Source organism: Emericellopsis cladophorae (assembly GCF_022114955.1).
Source record: "Emericellopsis cladophorae strain MUM 19.33 chromosome Unknown NODE_53_length_152837_cov_119_966064, whole genome shotgun sequence".
Taxonomy (NCBI): Eukaryota; Fungi; Ascomycota; class Sordariomycetes; order Hypocreales; family Bionectriaceae; genus Emericellopsis; species Emericellopsis cladophorae.
This window is the reverse complement of record NW_026250978.1, coordinates 94,848-115,479: the sequence shown is the minus strand read 5'-3', so window position 1 is coordinate 115,479 and position 20,632 is coordinate 94,848. Positions and strand designations below refer to the sequence as shown.

Sequence of the window (20,632 nt, the reverse complement as noted above, 5' to 3'; positions counted from 1 at the left end):
TTCGCCAAGGTGTTCTAACATGGCGAGATTTCACGTAGCTCGAGTAAGTATCTCCAGAATTTGCGTCCATGAGACGACCCTAGCGTGAATCCAGCAAGGGCACCTGATGGGTTGACATTCATGCATAGAAGCCGCCACGTCTTGATTGCTCAGATTTCGAGTTGACGCCGACCGCCGAAGAAAGTATGGGGCTTGGCTGTGATACCTCGGCGCCTAAACGAAGCCATTGCATGCCTCTCGTTACTTCTCCGTACGGTCGTCATAAATGCCAGCCTGCCACGCGGCCCAAGCCTCCAGTCAAGCGCCGCGTTCAAGCTTTGCATGCAGCACGTAGGTACGCACAGTAGTGCGTTTGTCCCAAAGGTTCGGAGTTCCCCATGATCATCGCACTGCCAACCGGGGCCTTGGTGCTCGATGGCTCTGTTGGTTATGGCAGATCCACAGCTTGCAGCTCACCACGCGGATCAGACCTGCATGTTGGTGCAGTCGGTCCACGTACACGGATGTGACAACGTCACAGCAAAGCTCGAGTGTCCGTAGTGGTGGAACGTGATAAGATTGGTGCCTAGAGCCTGCCACTAGCAGCAACACACCACAGTCACTAATACACGCTGGCATATCTCTTCATCAGGTGGGTAGCCCATCCTCAGCCTCACCAAGTAGATCGTTACGCGCCGCTGCTGGTCGGGCTCGGGCACCCTCGTGGACAAGTCGGTAAATCCCGCCCAAGTACCCATTGATGTAGGCCGCATCCCGGGGCCCAATGAGTCTTTTCCGCTCGCAAGTTGTTGAGACAATGTGGAAGCTACCTGACCGTCAAATTGGATTGACCAAAAATGCCTATCTGAGTTCATCTATCCTAGCACATATGTACGCCAGACGATATAATTCAAGAGGCCGTGACATGGAGAGCTGGGCATCGAGGCTTGTTGCACGTTCTTCACGCGCACTGACGGCCATGCCTATAATGGCGGTATTGGGGGTTCCTTGGCCTTGGCGTCGTGGGCCGCTCGCAGCGCCTTCAACGACTGCTCTAGCGATTCGAAGCGTTCGCGATGCCTGCCTTCTGCCGCCTCGAGCTCGTCCTCCCTCTGCTTCAACTCTTCGAGCTTCTCATTGAGCTCTTGGATGCGCTCCTTGTTGATGTCGGGTTTCTTCAATGCTTTCCAATATTCGTAGATGATCAGGCCGCCTGCCACCCCCAGTATAAAGGTATCTCCGATGACATCTGCGAATAGATCCACTGCCTTTGCTTCTGGGAGTGAGCGGAACTTCCGCTTCCATACGTTTTGGAAGGAGAATCTTGGCTTTCTTGTCGAGCCATGTGGCGGCTTCATTGCCTCCTTCTCCCTGGCCGCATCGTCCTTCTTCTGCTGCTCTTCCGTCTTCACCGTCGGCGCCTCGGCTTTTTCTTTGGCTCTTCGCTCGGCCTCTGGATCTCGGAGGAGGGCCACCGATAGTTTCATGTTCAGCTGGTGGATGGACTGCCCATAGCGAGCGGCAAAGGCGCGGAACTTGGGGTGGTCATGGGCCTGCGCCTTAATTCGGTTCTACTTTGCTTGTCAGTGATGTCCTCTTGTGTTTGTGATTTTTCGAGGTGGACGCACGGCGCCATACTTGGAAACATGTCGCACGAAAAGCGAGGCGAGCTTGAACAGTGGCAACGGCACCATGTTCGCGATCGATAGGCGTCCGTACAACCGCGTTGGTTAACTATCAAGGGCAAGACAATGCGTTCGGGTCCTCAATGACCGGTTCTGGGAGGAAAATAGTACATGCTCTAACGTGCTGGGTGCGGTCCTTCTCGGGAGTCAGCCTCGCAATGCCGTCAGCACCGAATGCCGATCTGTTCCTGAACGTTGACAAGTTACGGGATTGTCAGGGGTCCACTCTGCAAAAGACCGTGACCGACCATGACCAACAAAAAGCTGACGCCACAGATGGCGCTCTGCTGAGCCACAGCTGTCTTCCATTGTGGCCCAGCGACAGCCTAGCGACATCATGGACGGCAGGTGGGGAAGGTGGGTCCCCGCGTCGGTTGCCAGGCGCAACGGAGCGGGAATGAAATTAGGGGAGAGTACACACAACAAAGCGCATCGACGCCCACGATTGGGCAATCATACCGCGCCGCTTGTCCATCCCCACCACATCTAGTCTCTGGAAGCCGTGATTGTTCTTCGACTACACATGATCCTCATCGTAACATAGTACTATTCATGAACATCTGAGTACCCCAACAGCGAGCGCGCGCAACTTATCTATGCGCATGCCAACCTGCGACCTGAATCAACGCTCGACTAGCTTCCTGCAAGTCGTTTCGTTGTGCTCATTGCGCTGCCGTACCGTCCCCAGCTCGACATGTCCTATAAGCTAGCAACGAAGCGTGCCCTCGAGGTCGATGCCCTCTCGCCAATGGACGCAAATGCCCAACGACTACCGCCCAAAGCTACCGAGCTGAAACCTAGGGCCGCGCCTGTCAAGGCGAAGAACAAGGACCACCCGCCACCGCCTCCTGCTGAGGTTCCAGAGCCTCCAAGCTCTGACAGACCCAATGGAGCGACCTACACCGTGGGAAAGATGCTGGGCAAGGGCGGGTTCGCCATCTGCTACGAAGGCCAATTACAGCCCACCCGGCAACGATTCGCCCTGAAGATGGTGAAGAAGCAGATGCCCTCAAAGATGGAGTCTAAGGTAGGCGCAAGTACTTGATTTCAGCGACTACGCTAATGCCACCCAAGTTCCAAACAGAACTGCAGATCCACTCCAAGATGAAGCACAAGAACATTGTGCAATTCTTTCGAGCCTTCTCCTTCAACGAATGCACGTTTCTGACCCTCGAGCTGTGTCCTAATGGCTCGTTGATGGACATGGTGAAGCGACGAAAGGGTCTCACAGAGGCAGAGGTCCGATTCTACTCGGTCCAGATTGCCGGTGCCATCAAGTACATGCATGCCAAGGGAGTCATCCATCGCGACTTGAAAATGGGCAACATCTTTCTCGACGCAGGGATGAACGCAAAGATTGGTGACTTTGGTCTCGCAGCACTTCTGGTTACCGGCAAGGACATGCAGACCATTCGCCGGACGACGCTCTGCGGCACCCCTAACTACATCGCCCCGGAGATTTTGGAGAAGGGCAGGACAGGTCATGATCATAGTGTCGATTTATGGAGCTTGGGCGTCATTGTGTATGTGTTCGCGGACGCGCATGTAGAGGGAGTGTGCTAACGGACATCAGCTTCGCCATGTTGACGTCGAAACCACCATTTCAATCGACGACTACTGACGAGATTTACCGAAGGGCGAGGGAGTTGGACTATGAGTGGCCCAGCAACAACAGCGGGCAGTGCTTCACAAGCGACGAAATCAAGGACCTTGTTGCTACCATGCTTCAAGATCCCAAATACCGATTGTCGCCTGACGAATTCATCGAGCACCCTTTCTTCACATCCGGGTACATGCCCTCAGAAGCGGAAATGACACCTCGCCTGCGCGAACTACCACCGGACAAGCAGGAGTTCTACATGACTCGGCTCACCTCTTCTTCTGCGCAGAGGGCCAGTGACGAGAACTTTGTCACAATGTGCCGAGAATGTTACGTTGGACCCCTCGGCGAAGCGGGCACGCTTTATGCACAAGTCTGGAAAGAAATGGCTGCCGAGGAAAAGGCTGGTTTAACTCCGATGATTCCGTTGGCAGACGAGATTGTCTACAGACCTTTTGACGAATGGCTTGAGGAGCAGCAGCAGGACTCTACTTTGAAGCTCAAATTAGCAGGCTCCATTCGCAGTCACGCCCGCGCTCAGCGCGACCCGGGCGAGAGCTCTTCCCAAAAGGCCCCCACTGGTCTGCTCAGGCAGCCGCCTCAGAGCTTTGCAGCTCAGCAAAGGGCGCAGGGTCGTCCACTGCCAAGTCGAGCTATTCCCAGTCGCCCGGCAGCGACTGCAGCTGCAGCTCCGAAGACAAGAGCTGCAGTGGACAGCGCCGATGCAGAATCAGGCACTCAGACTGTCCGACAGCGTGTGCGGAGAGAGGTTGTTCGGGAGGCACCTCTGGCAAGCGTGGCAGTGACAAATTCGAAAGCAGAGAGTGCACTTGAGCCTAGGACGGGTGCCAGGACTGTGCGAGAGAGAACGAGAGAGCCACGACAGATGCCAATGGACCCTACTTCAAAGGTCTCTGAGAAAGGGTCACTTGCGTCTTCCATGTCTTCCATGGCTTCGTCCACTTCTCACCGCCGGCAAAAGTCCAACTCCATGCAAATGGGCTCCCTTTTCAGCCCTACCGAGCGCCAAGCGCCTCTTCGTGGATCCGAACCCGATGCCATTCTGGATCGTTTGAGGAGACTGCAAACGGAGATGGAGAGGGCTCTCAACGCTCGATCCATGGCATTTGTCAATTCCAAGCAAAAGTCGGTGCCTTTGCCGCATATCGTTGTGAAGTGGGTTGATTACACGAACAAATTCGGTCTCGGCTACATTTTGAACGACGGTGCTGTAGGTTGCATCTTGCGAGACATTCCTGCAACTGAGGGCACCAAGACAGTGATGCTCCCCCCAGCGGGCATCACTGTGAAGAATGGTGAAAGGCACCTTCATCGCCGGCACGACCGGGAGTACGCAGACCGATACCAGCCGGTCCCCATGTCGGAGCCCATCAAATTCTTTGAGAACAAGGGTGAAGCAGGGCTATCCGAGGTCGAGGTTTCATCGCAGGCTTTCAGAGTGACGATAAATGCAGACGGCACAGTCGGCAAGATGAACCCCGGCACGGACCTCTTTCAGCACCGAAAGCGCGAGAGGATCATTCTGTGGAAGAAGTTCGCCAACTACATGATGGCCAACGGAAGGGAGGATGCAGGTGAGGGCGCAGAGAGCGCCATGCCACCTGGTGAGGCTGGGCCCGGCGCAGACGTGGTCACCTTCTATCAGAGGTTTGGCGACGTTGGCTGTTGGGTCTATGGCGATGGGCACATGCAGTTCAACTTCCCGGATCACACCAAGATTGCGATCGATGCCACTGGCACCTGGTGCCACTTCTGGCATCTCCCCGAGGGAACAGCCAACAGACTAGCCGCTGACGGCGAAATGGAAGCTAGTGAACTGGATAACAGAGGCATGCTCTCTTACCCTCTACAAACGATGCTCAACTTCCACTCAAGGTCCTCGGCACGTTCCACTACGCGCCAGCGACCGGTCATTGGAGCCGACGAGATCAACATCCCCACGTCAAACGATTTTCGTCGCAAAGTCGAGTTCATCAAGAATGTTGTCAAGGAGTGGGTGAACAACGGTGGCATGGGCAACAGCTCCATGGATAGAGCCACCCGCCAACGTTGGACGGGCCACCGTGAGCGAACCAGCTCATCCGAACTGCTCAAGCACGTATGGGTGACTGTGGGTGCGCGATGGGGTGACCAGCGTCTCACTACTCTCTTTGACCCCCGCAAGCCATGGGACCTGGGCGAGGATATCGAGACCTCAAGTAGTAGAAGATGACGGTGCCTCCCAACAGGGCGGGAAGGGCAACGAATGGACTGCTAATGAGATCATGATCAGTTTGGCGTTGTACTGATTTCTGTTTCTTCTTGTCATATAGTGCGTTAGCATGCGTTGCGTTTCTGGGCGTCTTTTGATGTGCACAATGTTACATACCTAATGCTTCACTCATGTCTACAGAGGGCGCGAGTCGTTTCCATATCAGCGGCAAGTTGAAATTGTCTTCCTGCGCTTGGGTCGGGACTTCATGTTGTTTAATTCATACTGCGTCACGAGGTACTTTGTGGCTTGCTTTGTCCATAATATTTGGAGTCAGACATCACTACTCACGTCACGTTTTTGATGCCACGGGCTTTGGTGCGTAGTAGCATTTTTAGCATTTTCGTGGGTGACGTGTTGGCTAAGGTTTGTTCATCAACGGATACAGCAAAATAAGCTATGTACGAACAGGAATGTAGCAATGCCTCGTCGCTTGGCAGGCCCTCCCTTTTTCGCATACAAGCTTCCGACCCCCATTCCGCAGCAATTACTTCTCTCCCTACTGACGTCCACGCCGGCACGTGGTCTGGGAGTATGTACCCAGGCCGGATGAACACGACACACACCGGAGAAAGCGCAGAACAAGCAGCGTAGCAAAGTAGTGAGAAGAAGAAGAAGAAGAAGAAGAAAACCAATTAAACACCTTGTCATGTATGTATACGCTGTGTCTCGAGAAGATATCGCAATCCAGGAACGGCTTTATGCGTCCGACGAGTAGTAGTGGTCGTCATAATGGTGGACGGGTGGTTGGGGCGCCCAGCTGCCATGGTTTCCACCCGTAATGTTCTCCCTTGAGCCCCAGTAAGCACTCTTAGTGCGTCTCTCGCGCTCGAATTCGGCCCATCGCTTCATGGTGATCTTGGACGAATCGAATTCACCCTCATATTCAAGACCAGCCTTTTTGGTCTTCCCACCATCCGTCTTGCGTGTGTCGCCCCAGGAGAAGTCATCGAATTTCCAGAAGGCGTAGGTGGGTAGGACAAAGTTCCAGACGGGCAGGGACAAGAGGTAAATGAACATCCAGGCGATGTAAGAAGGTGAGTGGGCGGTGATGACGACCAGCAAACCAGGCAGACCCAGAATGAGAGCAAGCAAGACCAGTGGGATGATCTGGGGCGGTGAGTTGACAACCGAGATGATAACTAAACAAAAAAAGGTCAGTGGTCTGCATCAACGTGGTATTGTACAGCGGATACGTACCAACGTAAAAGGTAAAAGCAATTGCAGCAGGCAGAACCAGTGTGCCCACGAGCTCGATAAAGATGACAAACTGCATGGAGAAGCAGAAGGTACCGCACAAGTCGCGAACGAGGACGAGCTCCATCAAGTTGTGAATCGTGGAATTGATCCAGCGGCGACGTTGCGACAGCAGAACCATGAACTGGTCAGGCACGGTAGTCTTGCACACTGCCTGGGGAACAAAGACTTGCTTGCGCTTGGGGAATGTCCGAAGCATGAGAGTCGTCAGATAACGATCTTCGCCAAGCAGGTACAAGTTCTTCTCGTGCAATGTTTCGACCACATTCTCCGAGTAATGTTCCACGACGTCAGGGTTGGCGAGGATGGGAACCCAGTAGTTTTGGCCACCCTTGGGTGCCTTGATACGGTACATGCAGAAACAACCAGGGAGACAAGTCACACCACCGAAAACGGACTCGAAGGACTTGGCCAAGTGATGCGACACAAAGTACTCAAAGACCTGAATGGCAGTGACCCAACTGTCGCGCTTGTTGGCAATCTTGGTCTCGCCACAGAGACCCATGATCTCGGGGTCCTTTACCATGGCAGACACCATGTGCGTCAGACTGTCGGGGAAGACCTTGGTATCGGCGTCGACCATGAGCATTATCTCATAGAAGTCGGGGGATATACCAGTGATCTTCCAAAGGCCGTTGAACATCTCATACTCGAGTTCTGTCATGCGCTCGTCGAACATGACCTTCTGGAGGAATGACATGAGAATGATCTGACTGTCGCGCTTTCCACGATTCCCGGGCTTGGAAGCACTCTCTTCATCAGGCGTGCCAGTCTTGACCACAACCATCATGGGAACGCGCTGCTGCTTATCAAGAGGGATGGCAGATTGGTGCCCGTAGTCGTAGTAACCGCAGTAGATCTTGGCCATGTTGTGTCGCTTGGCGCCGCTGGCCACAGCCACGTACGAGAAGGGTTCGACCATTTCGGGAGGAATCGTGTGGTCCTTGAGCATGCCGAGACAAACTTCAGGTGTGGACTTCAACTCTCCTTTACCCTTGATCATGCCGTCGCAAATAACAACGATGACCTTGTGGCTGTTGGGGTAGTCGGTCATAGCGATGGAGTCAAGCGTAGTTCGCATGCCTTCCTCACCTTCAGAGTAGGCAGTGACCAAGTTCATCGTGTGAGCAAGAGGGAAGCCAAACGGTTGCCAATCAGCTGGAGGCTGAGGCACGACGGCAGGGTGGATGAAGCCAGCAGGACCAGGACCTTCACTTGGACCGTTGCTCGACGCGTAGGGGTCGGACTGGAGGAAACTAGCGCGGCTGTCATTCCCCTGCTTGTAAATCGAGTTCGGGTGCAGGTTGCTCGAAGCAGCTTGACTACCCATGGTTGTGGGCATGCGTCGGCCCATGCTGCCCGAGTCGCCATATACCGTGGAGAACCGTGACTGCGTGGGCAGAAACGAGGAGCGCTTGTTCATGCGGTCAGAGCCGACAACGGTGCTACCAACGTCGCCGGGGAGTCGAATAGGGGCACGGTAGATGTCGTCCGACCAGTCTTCAATTTGCCTGTTGCGCTTGCGACGGTCTGAGCTTTGCGACGTCTTGTTGGCAGCGTACTTGCGGGAAATGAACCACTGGAAGATAATCGCGAGGAAGAATCGAGCACCGACCAAGCCCAGAATAAGGGTTAGGGCACAGTACAGGACGACCTTGGAAGCGATGCAGCCAACAGTCTCCGTGTCGACGGAGCCAACCTTGATGATCTCTTCAAAGCACTGTGCAAGCTTCTTGTCACCAGAGCCCTGGAACATTCGGGTCACGTCGCGGCCGCGGACCATGGCGTTGACATCAGAGGTCCTGTCTCGCAGTTCCTTGAACCGGTCAGGCACAGCGACTTGCGATTCGTTGAACCAGTTCAACAGGTCGAGATCCAGCACCTGACCACTGTAGACCATCAGGTTGCGTGAGTTGTTGCGAATGTCTCCCCAAGTGAAGTAGACATCAGCTTGGCCCTTGATGTCGAGGTAGAAGGCGTCACGGGCCTTGCTTGTCGTGTGACAAGCGTATCCAGGGTAGTATTCAAACGTGGTATTAGGCTGAGTAGAACCATCTTGAGCGAAGGCCTTGCAGGGAAAGTACCACGCGAGCTCGTCTTTTTCATTAGTTGGGACGTCTGAGTCGGGGGCTAGGGTGATGAGGTCCTTGCAGGCACCATTGACGTTCTGAAAGAAGAAGCTGCCATCAGTACCTCCATAATCGGTGTCCAGATCGTATAACACATTGGGACCAAAGCCGTCAAGGCGCAGGGGCATACCCTCGGCGGGAGGATGATGCGACCTGACCAGGTCGTAGGCCCTTCCGTGAAAGATCATGTACCCCAGTCCCACATCATTGATGCGGAGGCGCTCGGGCGGAGAGCCGCAGACAACGGCAGTGAACCCAAACGTGATAAAGCCAACAATGGCCATGATGAAAAGAATGATGCTGATCAGCCCCATCTTTTCTCTCCATGCCCTTCGCTGGTTCCGCGTTGTCTTGCCAAAGCATTTGAGGACCATGTCGGGACACCAGAAGGTGACAATGGCGCAGTACACGTTCCAAAAGCTCAGGGGCTTAAGCTGCTCCTTGGGCATCTTAGTCCGGCTCTTGCGCCTCGAATCGCGCTTTGAGTCTTTGGCGATTCTGCCAGACTTGGGGTTTGTCGGTTGCGTGGACGCGTGAATGTCGTTCTTTTCGAGATCGTCCCGTCGCCGTGAGCGGCGTGGTGGGGAGTTGTCGGACATCGCAGTGTTCGTATGCGAATTGGAACGATCGGTGAATGCCTCAATCTGCTCCATTGGGTCGTTGCCGGTCGATGAAGGAAGGACAGTCATGTTGGTAGCGTGCTTATGGTAGTGGTAATTGGCGTGATCCTTGTCGACTCGCTTCCTTTCGGGACGGATCAGGCTTCTTTTGCGGCCAAAGCCCTGCTCACGACTCTGCGGCTGAGGGGAACGCCCCGGTGGGCTCGTGGGAGACAGAGGCATACTCTCTGTATTCGTATTAGGGTACGCGATGGTCTCGGCGTAAGAAGATGCGGATTTCCCACGTTCATGTTGGCCGGGCCGGCCTACAGGCTGATAGTTGGCCGTCTCTAAGTCGGCAGGTCGATTGCGGCGAGACGGTGAATTGCGGTACGCAGTGCGGTGCTCTGGAGGAGCGCTTGCACCAGGCCTCTCGGGGAGAGACATGGCCCTAAAAATGAGGTATCAGTATCGGGAGTGAGTTGAGAAAAGCATGACAAGGGCTTTCGCCTGAGGAGGGCAATGGGCAGACGTCACCCTTGAGCGGAATGCAGTCGTCAGTCAGATGGTCGAGGCGCTGCCGTCTGAGGGCAGCGACCCGGTGATTCAGATCGAGCGACTAGGCAAAGGAAATGACAAAGGGAGAAGGCTCGTTCTCAGAGGGACGCCGTTGCAATGGTCGACAGAGGGCGAGGCTCTGCAGTCATTCGCAAGGGGCGCAAGATGAGAAGAAACCCAGATTGAATTGCACTAATGTCGAAGGAGGAAACTCACGCTTTGTTTGTGTTTCGGGACGTCGTAGCTAATGGGAAGATCCCTGTAGAGGCAGCGAGTCCCGGTCAGGCGACGGCTCAGAGAATAATCAGATCCCTTTTCCCTCTCCGTTACTTGTCGAGGATAATATTCTGTCCCTTGACGACCCTGACTTCTTGCTGTGCGATCACAGAGGTAATATCGCTTCTCTTTTGCTTCTCCACACTAGCGCGTGGCAAATGCAGGGTGGGTGAGAATGGAGGCGGACTACGCTTTGTTGTCCTCGAGGCAGTAGCGAGAGAGATAGCGAGTGGTAGAAGGGACAAAGCGCGTGGTGAGTCGAAATGCAGAGGGCGCAGACGCAGGCGGGAACGTTCTCGTGGGGCGTTGCGCCGTCGCGATGAAGCTGAGCCGGCTGGATGCGAGACAAGCAGTGCGTTTGTCGCGCGCTTTGGCGAGACAGGAGGTCGGTACGGCTGCGCCAGGGAGCGAATGAGACGCAGAGAAACGGGAGGTAACCAGAGAAAGAATGACTGCCCTCGTGGAATAGCGAGAGACGGTATTCTGATGCACGAAGGTGCTTGGAAAGTGAAAAAAGCCAGGGACTGGACTGGACTCTCACTCAAAAGGTCGAGACGACCAAACTCCAGTCGGGGACGGCTGCTGGAGGGGGGGGACTCTCGAGGCAGCCCAAATGCGGGTACAGAATTGGGAAAAGGAGGGAAGGCACTCGGCGTCTGGCGCCTGGATGCTGGTATTTCCGCGTTTCCCAGCAAGTCGAGCTCACCCTCATGGCATCATGTATTGTTCAGGTTCCTACATACGGCTGGCCCGTGGTTCCTGGCGACTTGCTCCACCTTCCACGCCCAGCACTGGTGAGCTGAATGGCTCTCATTGGGTGATCGGGCAAGTGGGTACCTCCACCTCTACTTTACCGGTACACGGTAGAAGTGCGATCGCCAATGGGCGGTGGGCCTTTGATCTGGGTAGGCGCCCTGTTGTCTGGACGACGACAGTGTGAGGCTTAGCTGACATTGACTATCATACAACTAAATTGTTCTAGGCGACGTCGGATGCTTGATTTTTAGCTCTTCTAGCCTAGTGGATGGCAAGGCTGGACATTAATTAGGAAACTCAACTCCTAGTGCAACGTTCTAGCGACTACGGTAACCCGGCCGACCGCAGGGCCACGTTGTATCTTGGGGGGCGCAGGAGACTTGAACATTCCGTCGCCGTCAGAGGGTAAGACATTTCGATGACGGCCACAATTGGGGTCTCTAGTCTATTCCTCTTAAGAAAGTCTAAACATGATTATTATGCATTTCGTGGTGAAGGACCCATCACCTATTCTAAGTCTAATATGTTATACTTTAGATGCTGCCAGCTCGTCCGGACCGAAATCGATAGGCCAGCCTGAACCACTCATAACTGTGCTGATGGCAGGTACCTACCCTACGTACGCCGGCATGGTGCTTCTAGTAGTGTTCCATCCCGACAGTCACGACTCACAGTGTGCGAGTATTGAATGATATGCGTGAGGGATGGAGCAGGTTTCTTTGACCGCACATGGTGATTCCACCTGGTTTGTAGGGGTATCATGTTGCTGGCTTGTGTAGGGCGCAACAGCACGATGGTTCCATGAAAAGACGCAGACACGGTCGGAAATGACAATTCAACAACGCGAAGGTGAAGCCAGCGCCCACAAGTACGACACAATACCAGTCACTTCCAAGAAACACAATAGACTACCTGTAAGGTAAGCTCCAGGCGACCGAGCTCAGGAGTGTTTGGATGGGCAATAACCTTGACAGCACACGAGCTAACCAACAGATCGGTGTATCCAGCTCTGTCAAAGAACAGATGAGACGAACTCGGGTAGCTTTACGTCATGTCAAGGACTTTGCCCTTCCGACGGGCGGTATGGGTTGCAATTGCCCTCCAATTTTCTTGGTATTGATGCAAATACGAGTTCTGATGATCACAGGGGTCCCAGTTAACGACGACAAGCATGGGGATGTTTTCCTGGTTAAGGATTTGCATAATGGCCACTACATATCATATCGCAAATATGTACGTACAACTTATTAAGCAATCGGATAGTATCCCAAACGCTCGAGTCTCGATCTGGATGGGTTGTCCCGGGTCCGGATCACGGCAACCACCGACAGCAAGTGTGGCCACGATACCCGGCATCTGATTAGAGGCCAAGGCCCTCTTGAGGACATAGTTCTTCATCTGTCATCGCTTTAGGCACAATAGCAACGCAGATAATTACTCGTGTCAACTCAAGCATCGACTAGTACGAAAACTGGTCGTATGCAAAGTCATGAGCGTCAATCTGCGGTGTGCCCAGAGATCGCGCGTTCTCCCTACTATAGATTAGGGCCGAACGCTCCCACGTTGCGCTTGATGTATGACGTCTACATGTTAGGCACTTGGCTGCCTGCCAGTCGCAGGGCAATAATATGCGATCCTGAGCGGTGAAGAGGAAGAGAGCGACCGAGCATTGTTGAGCAATGCAGCAGCCGACATGCCCAGACATTGTGATACGAGGTTTTTCGTTCACGCGCAGCTGGGTTAGCGCCGAATTGGGGTGGGAAAATTCCCAAATTGGTTTCGCCCTTGTCCACCGGCGGACGCATCACCCGCAGACTGCAGCAGGACTCCTGCGGAGGGACATACTCCACAACATCACTAGTACGGATACTTGGCAACTGAACTCGAACTGCACTTCAGGAGACTGGACATTGTCCATTCTCACAAGTGCGCGAAGCCAACTGAAGTCTTCGACTCCTAGGACGGTAGACAGGAGCTCTTCCTATCTCAAGATACCAGCTAAGATGCCGCTCACTTGACCTGAACAACAACTTCAACAGCAAGAACACATGAGCGATCAAATTCAGTCAAAGGGACTGTTGGCTGTCGCCGAGGAGCTAGGTGGGGTCTAGTCCGGAATTGGGAAATACGCTGGGGACCTCGGCGGACCGGACTTTGGTGAATTCGCAATTCGGAGCTTGGCGCTGAACAGCATTTCACGATATCGTTTATGATCTCGTGTTCCGCGCATCCGGATAGCTATCCTACGACATAGTGATCTGTCGGACTCTTCCACCGCTAAATGGCTCGTAAGTCATAGTGTGCAAGGAAACAATAGTCCACTGATGCTGCTGGAGTGGACAAAAAACCACGCACAGCGCCGGCTTGTGTAAAGCTCGAGTGCTCATACTAGCGCAAGCGCCGACACGATATCATCATGCAATTGCGCAGCCTTGGCGCGCTTGGCCAAGAAGATCTTGGGCGCCAGCATGTCAGGTATGTGTTGGGATTTGGGCCTCGGAACCGTAAGTAACCATGCGTGTTGTGCAAGGAGACGCGGCAGGCTGTGATCGACTTCTTCCTCATCCACGCGCTGGTCAGCGCAGCGCTGCACTACGAATGACTATGTCGCAAGTCGCAACCGCGCAAGTCATCCAAGCGCAGGAAAATTTCGAGTCATGCGTGCCTGGATCAGGCGACGCGTTAATTTAGTAGATCATGATGAGGCGCATTCCAGCGCTAGGTCGGACGCCAGCTTCTAGAATTGGCTGTGGAAGAAAGACAGTCCAGTCTCCATGTCCCAGGTTGAAGACGGAGAGGGTGCAGCTGGGGGGGGGAAATAAGAGGAACACTGTCACGACTCAGCCAACGCTTCATGATCAGCCCACAATGCAATACAGGTTGTCGTCTGTTTCCTACTGAGTTATGTCTATTGTACGTACTTCCGTAGCCGTTGATCAGCCCCCAGCGGTACTGTAAGGAATTTAGAGCACGGAGTTTCAGCTCTCGGAAAGGGCAACGTCTATTGGCAGACGAGGACTGCGCAATTGCGCATCACCATGAAGCTCGAATTGTGTCCGCATGCCCTCCTTGCCAGACTATAGTGGTTATGTCAATGGCAACGGAAGCACAAGCGATGTTGGAATACGTCGCATCGGTGATCCCTTTGTCGTCTCATCAGGAATTCTTGACGGCACAACACTGTAATTACAGGAGAGATTCTCAGCTGGGTGGGATCTCGGATCCATTTGAGCGGGAATTGCATCTTACGTCAAAAGGGGGTTCTGAAGATCACCATCGACCCCTGCACAGAGCGCTCCGCCGTCTTTCACTCCAGTCCTTTCCCTCTTCGCTTGAGTGCGCTCTGCGTAAGGTAAAATTAAGGTACTACATGCAGAACGGGACGGCAATTAGTGTAGACTCAGGCTGCCGTCACTTTTCAGTCACCCTCATCTCCCACACGCCCTACTAATAACACTCGCCATTCACCCTTCGAAGCCATTCTCGGATGTGGGACGGACGTGCTTTGCCCTGCAACGTTCTCCTTGAACCTACGTATTAGCCTTGCTCATGACAAGGATCGCACGTTCTGACGCTGCATTGCGGGTAAACTCTCGCTGTGTGGCCCCCTTCTCCCCCCCTTTGCTTGACATCTGCATCAGACAGGCTCAGCTGGGCCCAGCCTGGGGACCGACTGCAGTTGTCTACCACCATCACTCACATTACTTCCCTCCTCTGCTACAAGCCGCGCACGCATTCGGAGCGCAGCATTATCAAGGGCTGGCTAGGTACTTTTATTTTGCCTTACCCTATTATTACAGTCGGCACAATTTGAACCTGAATCTGGCTACGTACTCCGTAATCTAGCACCCTACCCACCTCTGGCTCCAGGGCATCCATCCATCACTGCTCGGCACACCGTATACAGGCCCACGTCCCAACGCTCAGCCCAGGCCAGGCCCACGCCCTCCCGACCGCCGTGACGCCTATCTCAGTTATGGACACGACCCTCCAGTCCACCATTCTCCATTTCACCTTCCTGGCCTTACTATACCCGCAAGGCCCCCAGCCCACGCCAGGCACGCGGCACGCCGACCTCTAGTCTAGTCACCCACTGCCTGTCAGCAGCCTGCCAGGTTGGTCGAAACTTCCCTCTTTCCACGCCAGCAGCCGTCCTCACGGCTCCCGTCACCGTCGCCTTTGTCGCCATCTGGCTTCGAGCTTCCCTCGTTGTGTGTGATCTGGATCCGCAGCTCGGTCTCGCAGTAATAGATCGGAGCAAGCATAGCACCGTACCATTGCGGCATCGGTTGTCCGACGCCATACGAACACGACCCTTGGTCAACATCACTCGTTTAGCACCATTACGCAACATTCGTTACAATCTTTAACCCCAGAAGCAAAGGAGACTTGAGAGGGCCCGCCTCTCGTGGTGATCGAATGCGCCATGGCTGCAGTTACCACGCCTCCTCCAACGTCCACTTCACCCGAACAAGAGCACGCCCAGCGCGTCAATCGCAAACCTCTTCCAGTCCCCTCAGCCGCCATGGACGGTGGGGCTCGCATTCGAGACGCCCCAGTGTCACCGGTCCGTGTTAATTTTCAGAACGGAAACTGGGCTCAACCCTCGAATGCCAACGTTGAGTACACGCAATCCTCCAAATATAATCTGGTCGACCGCTCCCGGCACGTCCCGCACGTTGCTCAGCTCGCTAGCGACAGAGCACCACTCGAGCCCAACAACGCATCACATGCTGCCTCGTCGCCGCGCCATGCGGATCCGTCAAGTCAGCCACTTTCACCTTCGTCCTCGGCGACAATCCCTGAGCGCCGCAAGGAGTCCATGGGCGCTACAATGAGCCCTACCGAGCGAGTTCGGCAGCAAGACATGTTCAGGACCAGCCGCGAGTCGGACGATACGACGAGTACGCAGCAGCAAGCGTCTACCGAGTCGTCGACAGCGACGAGCGCAAGCTCGATCACTGGTGCGGTCGAGACGACGGACTGCCAGCCCAATGAGGATTCACCTGGGAGCTCTGTGATGGAAGGAAACATCCCGAGGATACATTCCGTCCCCCAGTTCCAGTACCACCACCAGCAGTACCCTCAGCCGAACCGGGTGAACAGCGTCCCGCAGGAAGATGGCCGTACCGCATCGACCCCCGACTTGACCGACGGCGCTGCTCATATCAGGCGTCACCTTACACCTAATTCACAGTACTTCCGGAGAAGCTCATTGCCGCGACCGCACTCCTCGTACTCGGCATATTCAGACCTGGCGCCACGGGGGCGCTCGCCTGGACTGTTGCCCGGTGACCTGCGCGCTCCCTCGGCCAACTCGCGCAGGTCTCCCGACGTACGCCACTCGACGTACGCTGAACTCCTCAGTGTACCATACCCCCAGCAAGCGCCTGCGACGCCCGGGCTTGACAACTCAAACCTCCGATCCGTCATCGGCAACAATGCCTCCCTCCTGAGTACGCAGAAGACGCTAGAAATGTACCGCGCCAATGTGAAAAAGACCACGGATTTCTCCATTCAATACTCCTTTGCGGTGTTCCTGATCTCCACGGCGCAAGAGCAGGGCTTGGACATTTCCGATCCCAAGGGGCGAAAGGCCACTCCACAGCCTTTGCGCGACCATGACAGCCCCATCATCGAAGCCGAGGCGACGTCGCCTTATGAGCTGGTGCGAGAGGCGCGCCAGATCCTGCAGCGTCTCGCTAACGGCGGATATCCCTTCGCGCAATACTACCTGGCGGATGGATTTGCATCTGGTCTCTTCAGCAAAGGCAAAGAGGATTACAACTCGGCCTTCCCACTGTTCGTCCTTGCAGCCAAACACGGACACGCCGAATCAGCGTACCGAACAGCACTCTGCTACGAGTTCGGCTGGGGTTGCCGAAAGGACCCCGCCAAGGCAGTTCAATTCCTGCGCTCGGCGGCTTCGAAGCGACACCCAGGCGCCATGACGCGCTTGGGTAAGGCTTGCTTGTCCGGCGATCTCGGCGAGAAACGCTATCGCGAGGGCATCAAGTGGATGAAACTTGCCACCGAAGCTGCTGACACGCAGTACAACTCGGCGCCATACCAACTCGGCTGCCTGTACGAAACAGGGTACGGTGACGACGTGTTCCCCGACGAGCACTACGCCGCGACCCTATTCACACAAGCTGCCGCCCTGGGACATCCCGAAGCCAACTTTCGCATGGGCGAAGCGTACGAGCACGCGCGCCTGGGCGTTCCCAAGGACCCCGCCCTCAGCGTCCATTTCTACACGGGCGCTGCGGAACAGGGGCATGCCGCGGCGATGATGGGGCTGTGCGCATGGTACATGGTGGGCTCTGACGTTCTGGAGAAGGACGAGGAAGAAGCCTTTGAATGGGCGCGTCGATCTGCAGAGCTCGGTGAGTCCAGATTTCGGTGGCAGCACCTCGGCGTGGGACACGCAGGCTAACATCGCACAGGCTATGTGAAGGCTCAATATGCCCTTGGTTATTTCACCGAAATGGGCATTGGCTGTCGTCGTGACATCCTCGAGGCGAATGTATGGTATGTCAAGGCTGCGGACGCCGGCGACGAGCGTGCCAAGCAGCGACTCGCTATCATCCAGGCGGCCGTCAGCGGCGAGGGAAAGCCCATGGACGTGGCGCCGCCTCGATCGGGAAAGATTACAAAGGAAAACAGTGACAAGGACTGTGTGGTAATGTGAAACACACAGCCGACAGCAAGAGGCGAGTACTGGGAAAAGACTACATGAAGTGCGGACGAAAGGATACACTCGGTGCACCAATCGACTTCTGGACATGGAAAAGGGACGCATCAGAGCAGGTATGCATATAAGAGGGCACAATTGGATGAACACTCGGTGGTTGCGGTGGACACGATGGCTCTCTTTCGGAGTTTCGTCCTGCGTCGAGACTTTGTCGCCGTTGTTTTGTGGGCATGCGGTTGCCCTGCATTTCTACATTTTGTTACTTTGGATTGTTTGTTCTTTACTATTGTGTCGAAGCAGCAGCGCGAGCAGGGGGGCGGACACTGGAAGGCAATAGTGGAGGGTGGACGCTCCGTATTCTCCGGCCCCCTCATCTTGTGCGACAGACTGGCGTTGGGAGACTGGCACACTGTGTAGCCGAGATTGGCTTTTGTTCTTCTCGTACGGATTCTAGATGTCTGGCCGGGTGGATGCGGATGGGGAACCAACCCGTTGGTATATAGCCGGGACGTAATGATGAAGCTACGGATCGATCACTGCGCTTGGCCCGAGAGTTGTGTCTGACTACATCATGTTTTTGTGGCCACGCAGATTATCATTGTGCCAATGTCCTATCCTTTCGGCTGACCATTCTTATCGCAACTTATTGCTGCATCATCAAAATGCTTGGTCTTGACCAGGGTCTAAAGTGCCAAACGTCAACCTGATGCCGACGGGAGGACTCCATGCATGCAGGGTGGGTCGGCTCCCCTTGAACAAACACGTGCGGGATGGGGAACGGGAATCAGACAGATAAAGAAGGGCGGACACCATTTGATCAGCCACACTGTAGCCGTCGATAGCGTGGTGTCAGCATGCGTCAATCTCTCGGATCAGGCTGTCATAGATGTGGCTCTCTCCCCAGTATGAATGGAGATTCGAGAGACGTTAGCGCAAATAGTGGCGGCGCTGACCTGCTTCAAGGCAAGGGATCTCACTGTCTCGCCTTGCAAAGGGCAGCCGGTAGAGATCTGGAGCTGTGTAGATCTTCATGTCCGTCTAGATAGGATGCTCGTGAACAAGAGCATCATTTCCTTGGGAGAGCCATCGGCACCTCGATGACGACTGAGGATGATCGGCAAACTGAATTAATGTGCCGGTCTCTTCTCTTTGCAAAATAATATGACATCAGCCAGTCCATACGTACGGAGTACACCCTCATCAATCGCCAGCAATGGATCAGAACGATAAGATTGTCGATGTGCACAGCACATTTCGATCGTGGAATGACTTGAAACATTTGCGAAGGAAGATCCCTTCTGTAGTGAGAGTCCCATATTTTATCAGGCATCCATTGGTCGACAAGCTCCGCCAAGTCTATTGAAGTCGCGCAAGAGACGCGTCGCGACGCGTCTCCCGACGACGTCAGATCACGAGGGATGAAGGTGGTTGCTCTATTAATCGAGATGAAATGAGTCTGCAACACGGAGAACGTTATGCGATGACGTGCATACAGGCGATGAACACATCCTTCCTGACATTTTGGGCCTCTGTTTCGTCAATTGGGCGGTGATCAGGCAGAGCAGATTTTCGGGTTGACACCCGGCATGCATGCGTGCTTGGGTGCACCTGCTGCGCTTGAGAGGGGTAGTAAGAGTCGGTCGAGGTAGACGACGAATATACTTAGCCAGCGCAGCAAGCGGTCTAAACGAGTCATATTTGTCGACCCAAGCCACGAGCAAAGGGAAGGTCACGCTGGCTGTGTAGTCGGCTCTTGGCTGTTAGGTGAGCGTGAGTGCGACCTCTGGCAAGGGAGCCTTTTGTCTCGAGGCACCTGCGATGGATGGGATGGATGGGTGGGACTAAGGCTGTACTCGAGCAGCGTCGAGAGAGTCGAAGCCTCGAAGGTCCGTGAGACGATGGAGCCACGAAAATAGCTACCTACTGCGAGGGGGTCACAGAGTCTGTGTCCGTGTGTGCATCCATCCGACCGTTTATGCTGCACGCTTGTCCTCCCTGAAAAGACCAGCCTAGACAGACCGAGATGATGGATGGCTGTCGTCGAGACTCGAAACAAGCGCACCGCCCGCAAACAGAACAAAAGGGCGGCATCAAGCGCGGGTCTGGTGGGTGTTCCCGTCCAAGACAGCCGGTCTCATCGCGAACACTCATCTCCAGATGGGGGGCAGACAGCCAGCTGGTTGGTGACGTACGTACGAAGACGGACTGAGATGGTTGTGAGTGACCCGACGCAGTGACTGAAAGCAGAAGGGAAGGAAGGGTTCAGGGCCCACGAGGTAGGGTAGGTACCTGTAGCAACGCGTGTGTTTTGGTGGTGCGTGCGGGTACCTGACAGGGGTGTAAATGGGCAGCCACGGGACCCACCCGCACCTTGTGTCTCAACTCTCAACTAACTGCACCCGGCTGCCCAGCAGGCAAAAGACTGGCCCGCCGCACAGCAACCGCCCGCCTTTAATGCGCTGCGTCGCCCTCCTCCCCCAGCCTGTCTTCCTAGCCCTTGCAAACCAGCAAGCAACAAATATCGCAAACCTGCTTCAACCACGTCGCAAACACCACACCATATCTTTTACGGCATCGCACGCTGCCTCCACGACACCTTGGCTACTTGCGAATCCATTGAACTCGATTTTAACTCGAAAACCAAAAACGCTGCCACATCGTGGTCGTTGCGCCGCAAAGGACTCTCGTCGCAACCACTCTTTCGTCTGCGAGCGACACCAACCACCCGCACCCAGCTCCGACTATAAACAACCATCTCCTGCCACGCGACTTGTTCGACAGAAGACAGCAGAGAATTTGAAAGGAAAAGAAGAAACAACTGTGATTA

At 54.8% G+C, this 20,632-nt stretch overlaps 4 protein-coding genes across 4 annotated transcripts; 2 read left to right on the top strand and 2 right to left on the bottom strand.

The window, feature by feature from the left end:
- Positions 1–962: 962 nt before the first annotated feature.
- On the bottom strand, positions 963–1,673 carry J7T54_008289 (uncharacterized protein; the record flags this gene model as incomplete). The annotated part of the gene is made up of 2 exons (XM_051509057.1): positions 963–1,550; positions 1,608–1,673. The coding sequence occupies 2 exons, from the start codon at positions 1,671–1,673 to the stop codon at positions 963–965; spliced, it is 654 nt and encodes a 217-aa protein (XP_051359927.1).
- Positions 1,674–1,822: 149 nt separating this feature from the next.
- Positions 1,823–5,497, top strand: J7T54_008288 (uncharacterized protein; the record flags this gene model as incomplete). The annotated part of the gene is made up of 5 exons (XM_051509056.1): positions 1,823–1,866; positions 1,941–2,021; positions 2,313–2,691; positions 2,757–3,187; positions 3,238–5,497. 5 exons carry the CDS (start codon positions 1,823–1,825, stop codon positions 5,495–5,497), a joined length of 3,195 nt encoding a protein of 1,064 aa, XP_051359926.1.
- A 738-nt stretch (positions 5,498–6,235) lies between these two features.
- Positions 6,236–9,611, bottom strand: J7T54_008287 (Chitin synthase-like protein; the record flags this gene model as incomplete). The annotated part of the gene is made up of 2 exons (XM_051509055.1): positions 6,236–6,678; positions 6,737–9,611. 2 exons carry the CDS (start codon positions 9,609–9,611, stop codon positions 6,236–6,238), a joined length of 3,318 nt encoding a protein of 1,105 aa, XP_051359925.1.
- A 6,025-nt stretch (positions 9,612–15,636) lies between these two features.
- J7T54_008286 (uncharacterized protein) lies at positions 15,637–17,802 on the top strand (the record flags this gene model as incomplete). Its single annotated transcript, XM_051509054.1, has 2 exons — positions 15,637–17,497; positions 17,558–17,802. 2 exons carry the CDS (start codon positions 15,637–15,639, stop codon positions 17,800–17,802), a joined length of 2,106 nt encoding a protein of 701 aa, XP_051359924.1.
- Positions 17,803–20,632: the final 2,830 nt, after the last annotated feature.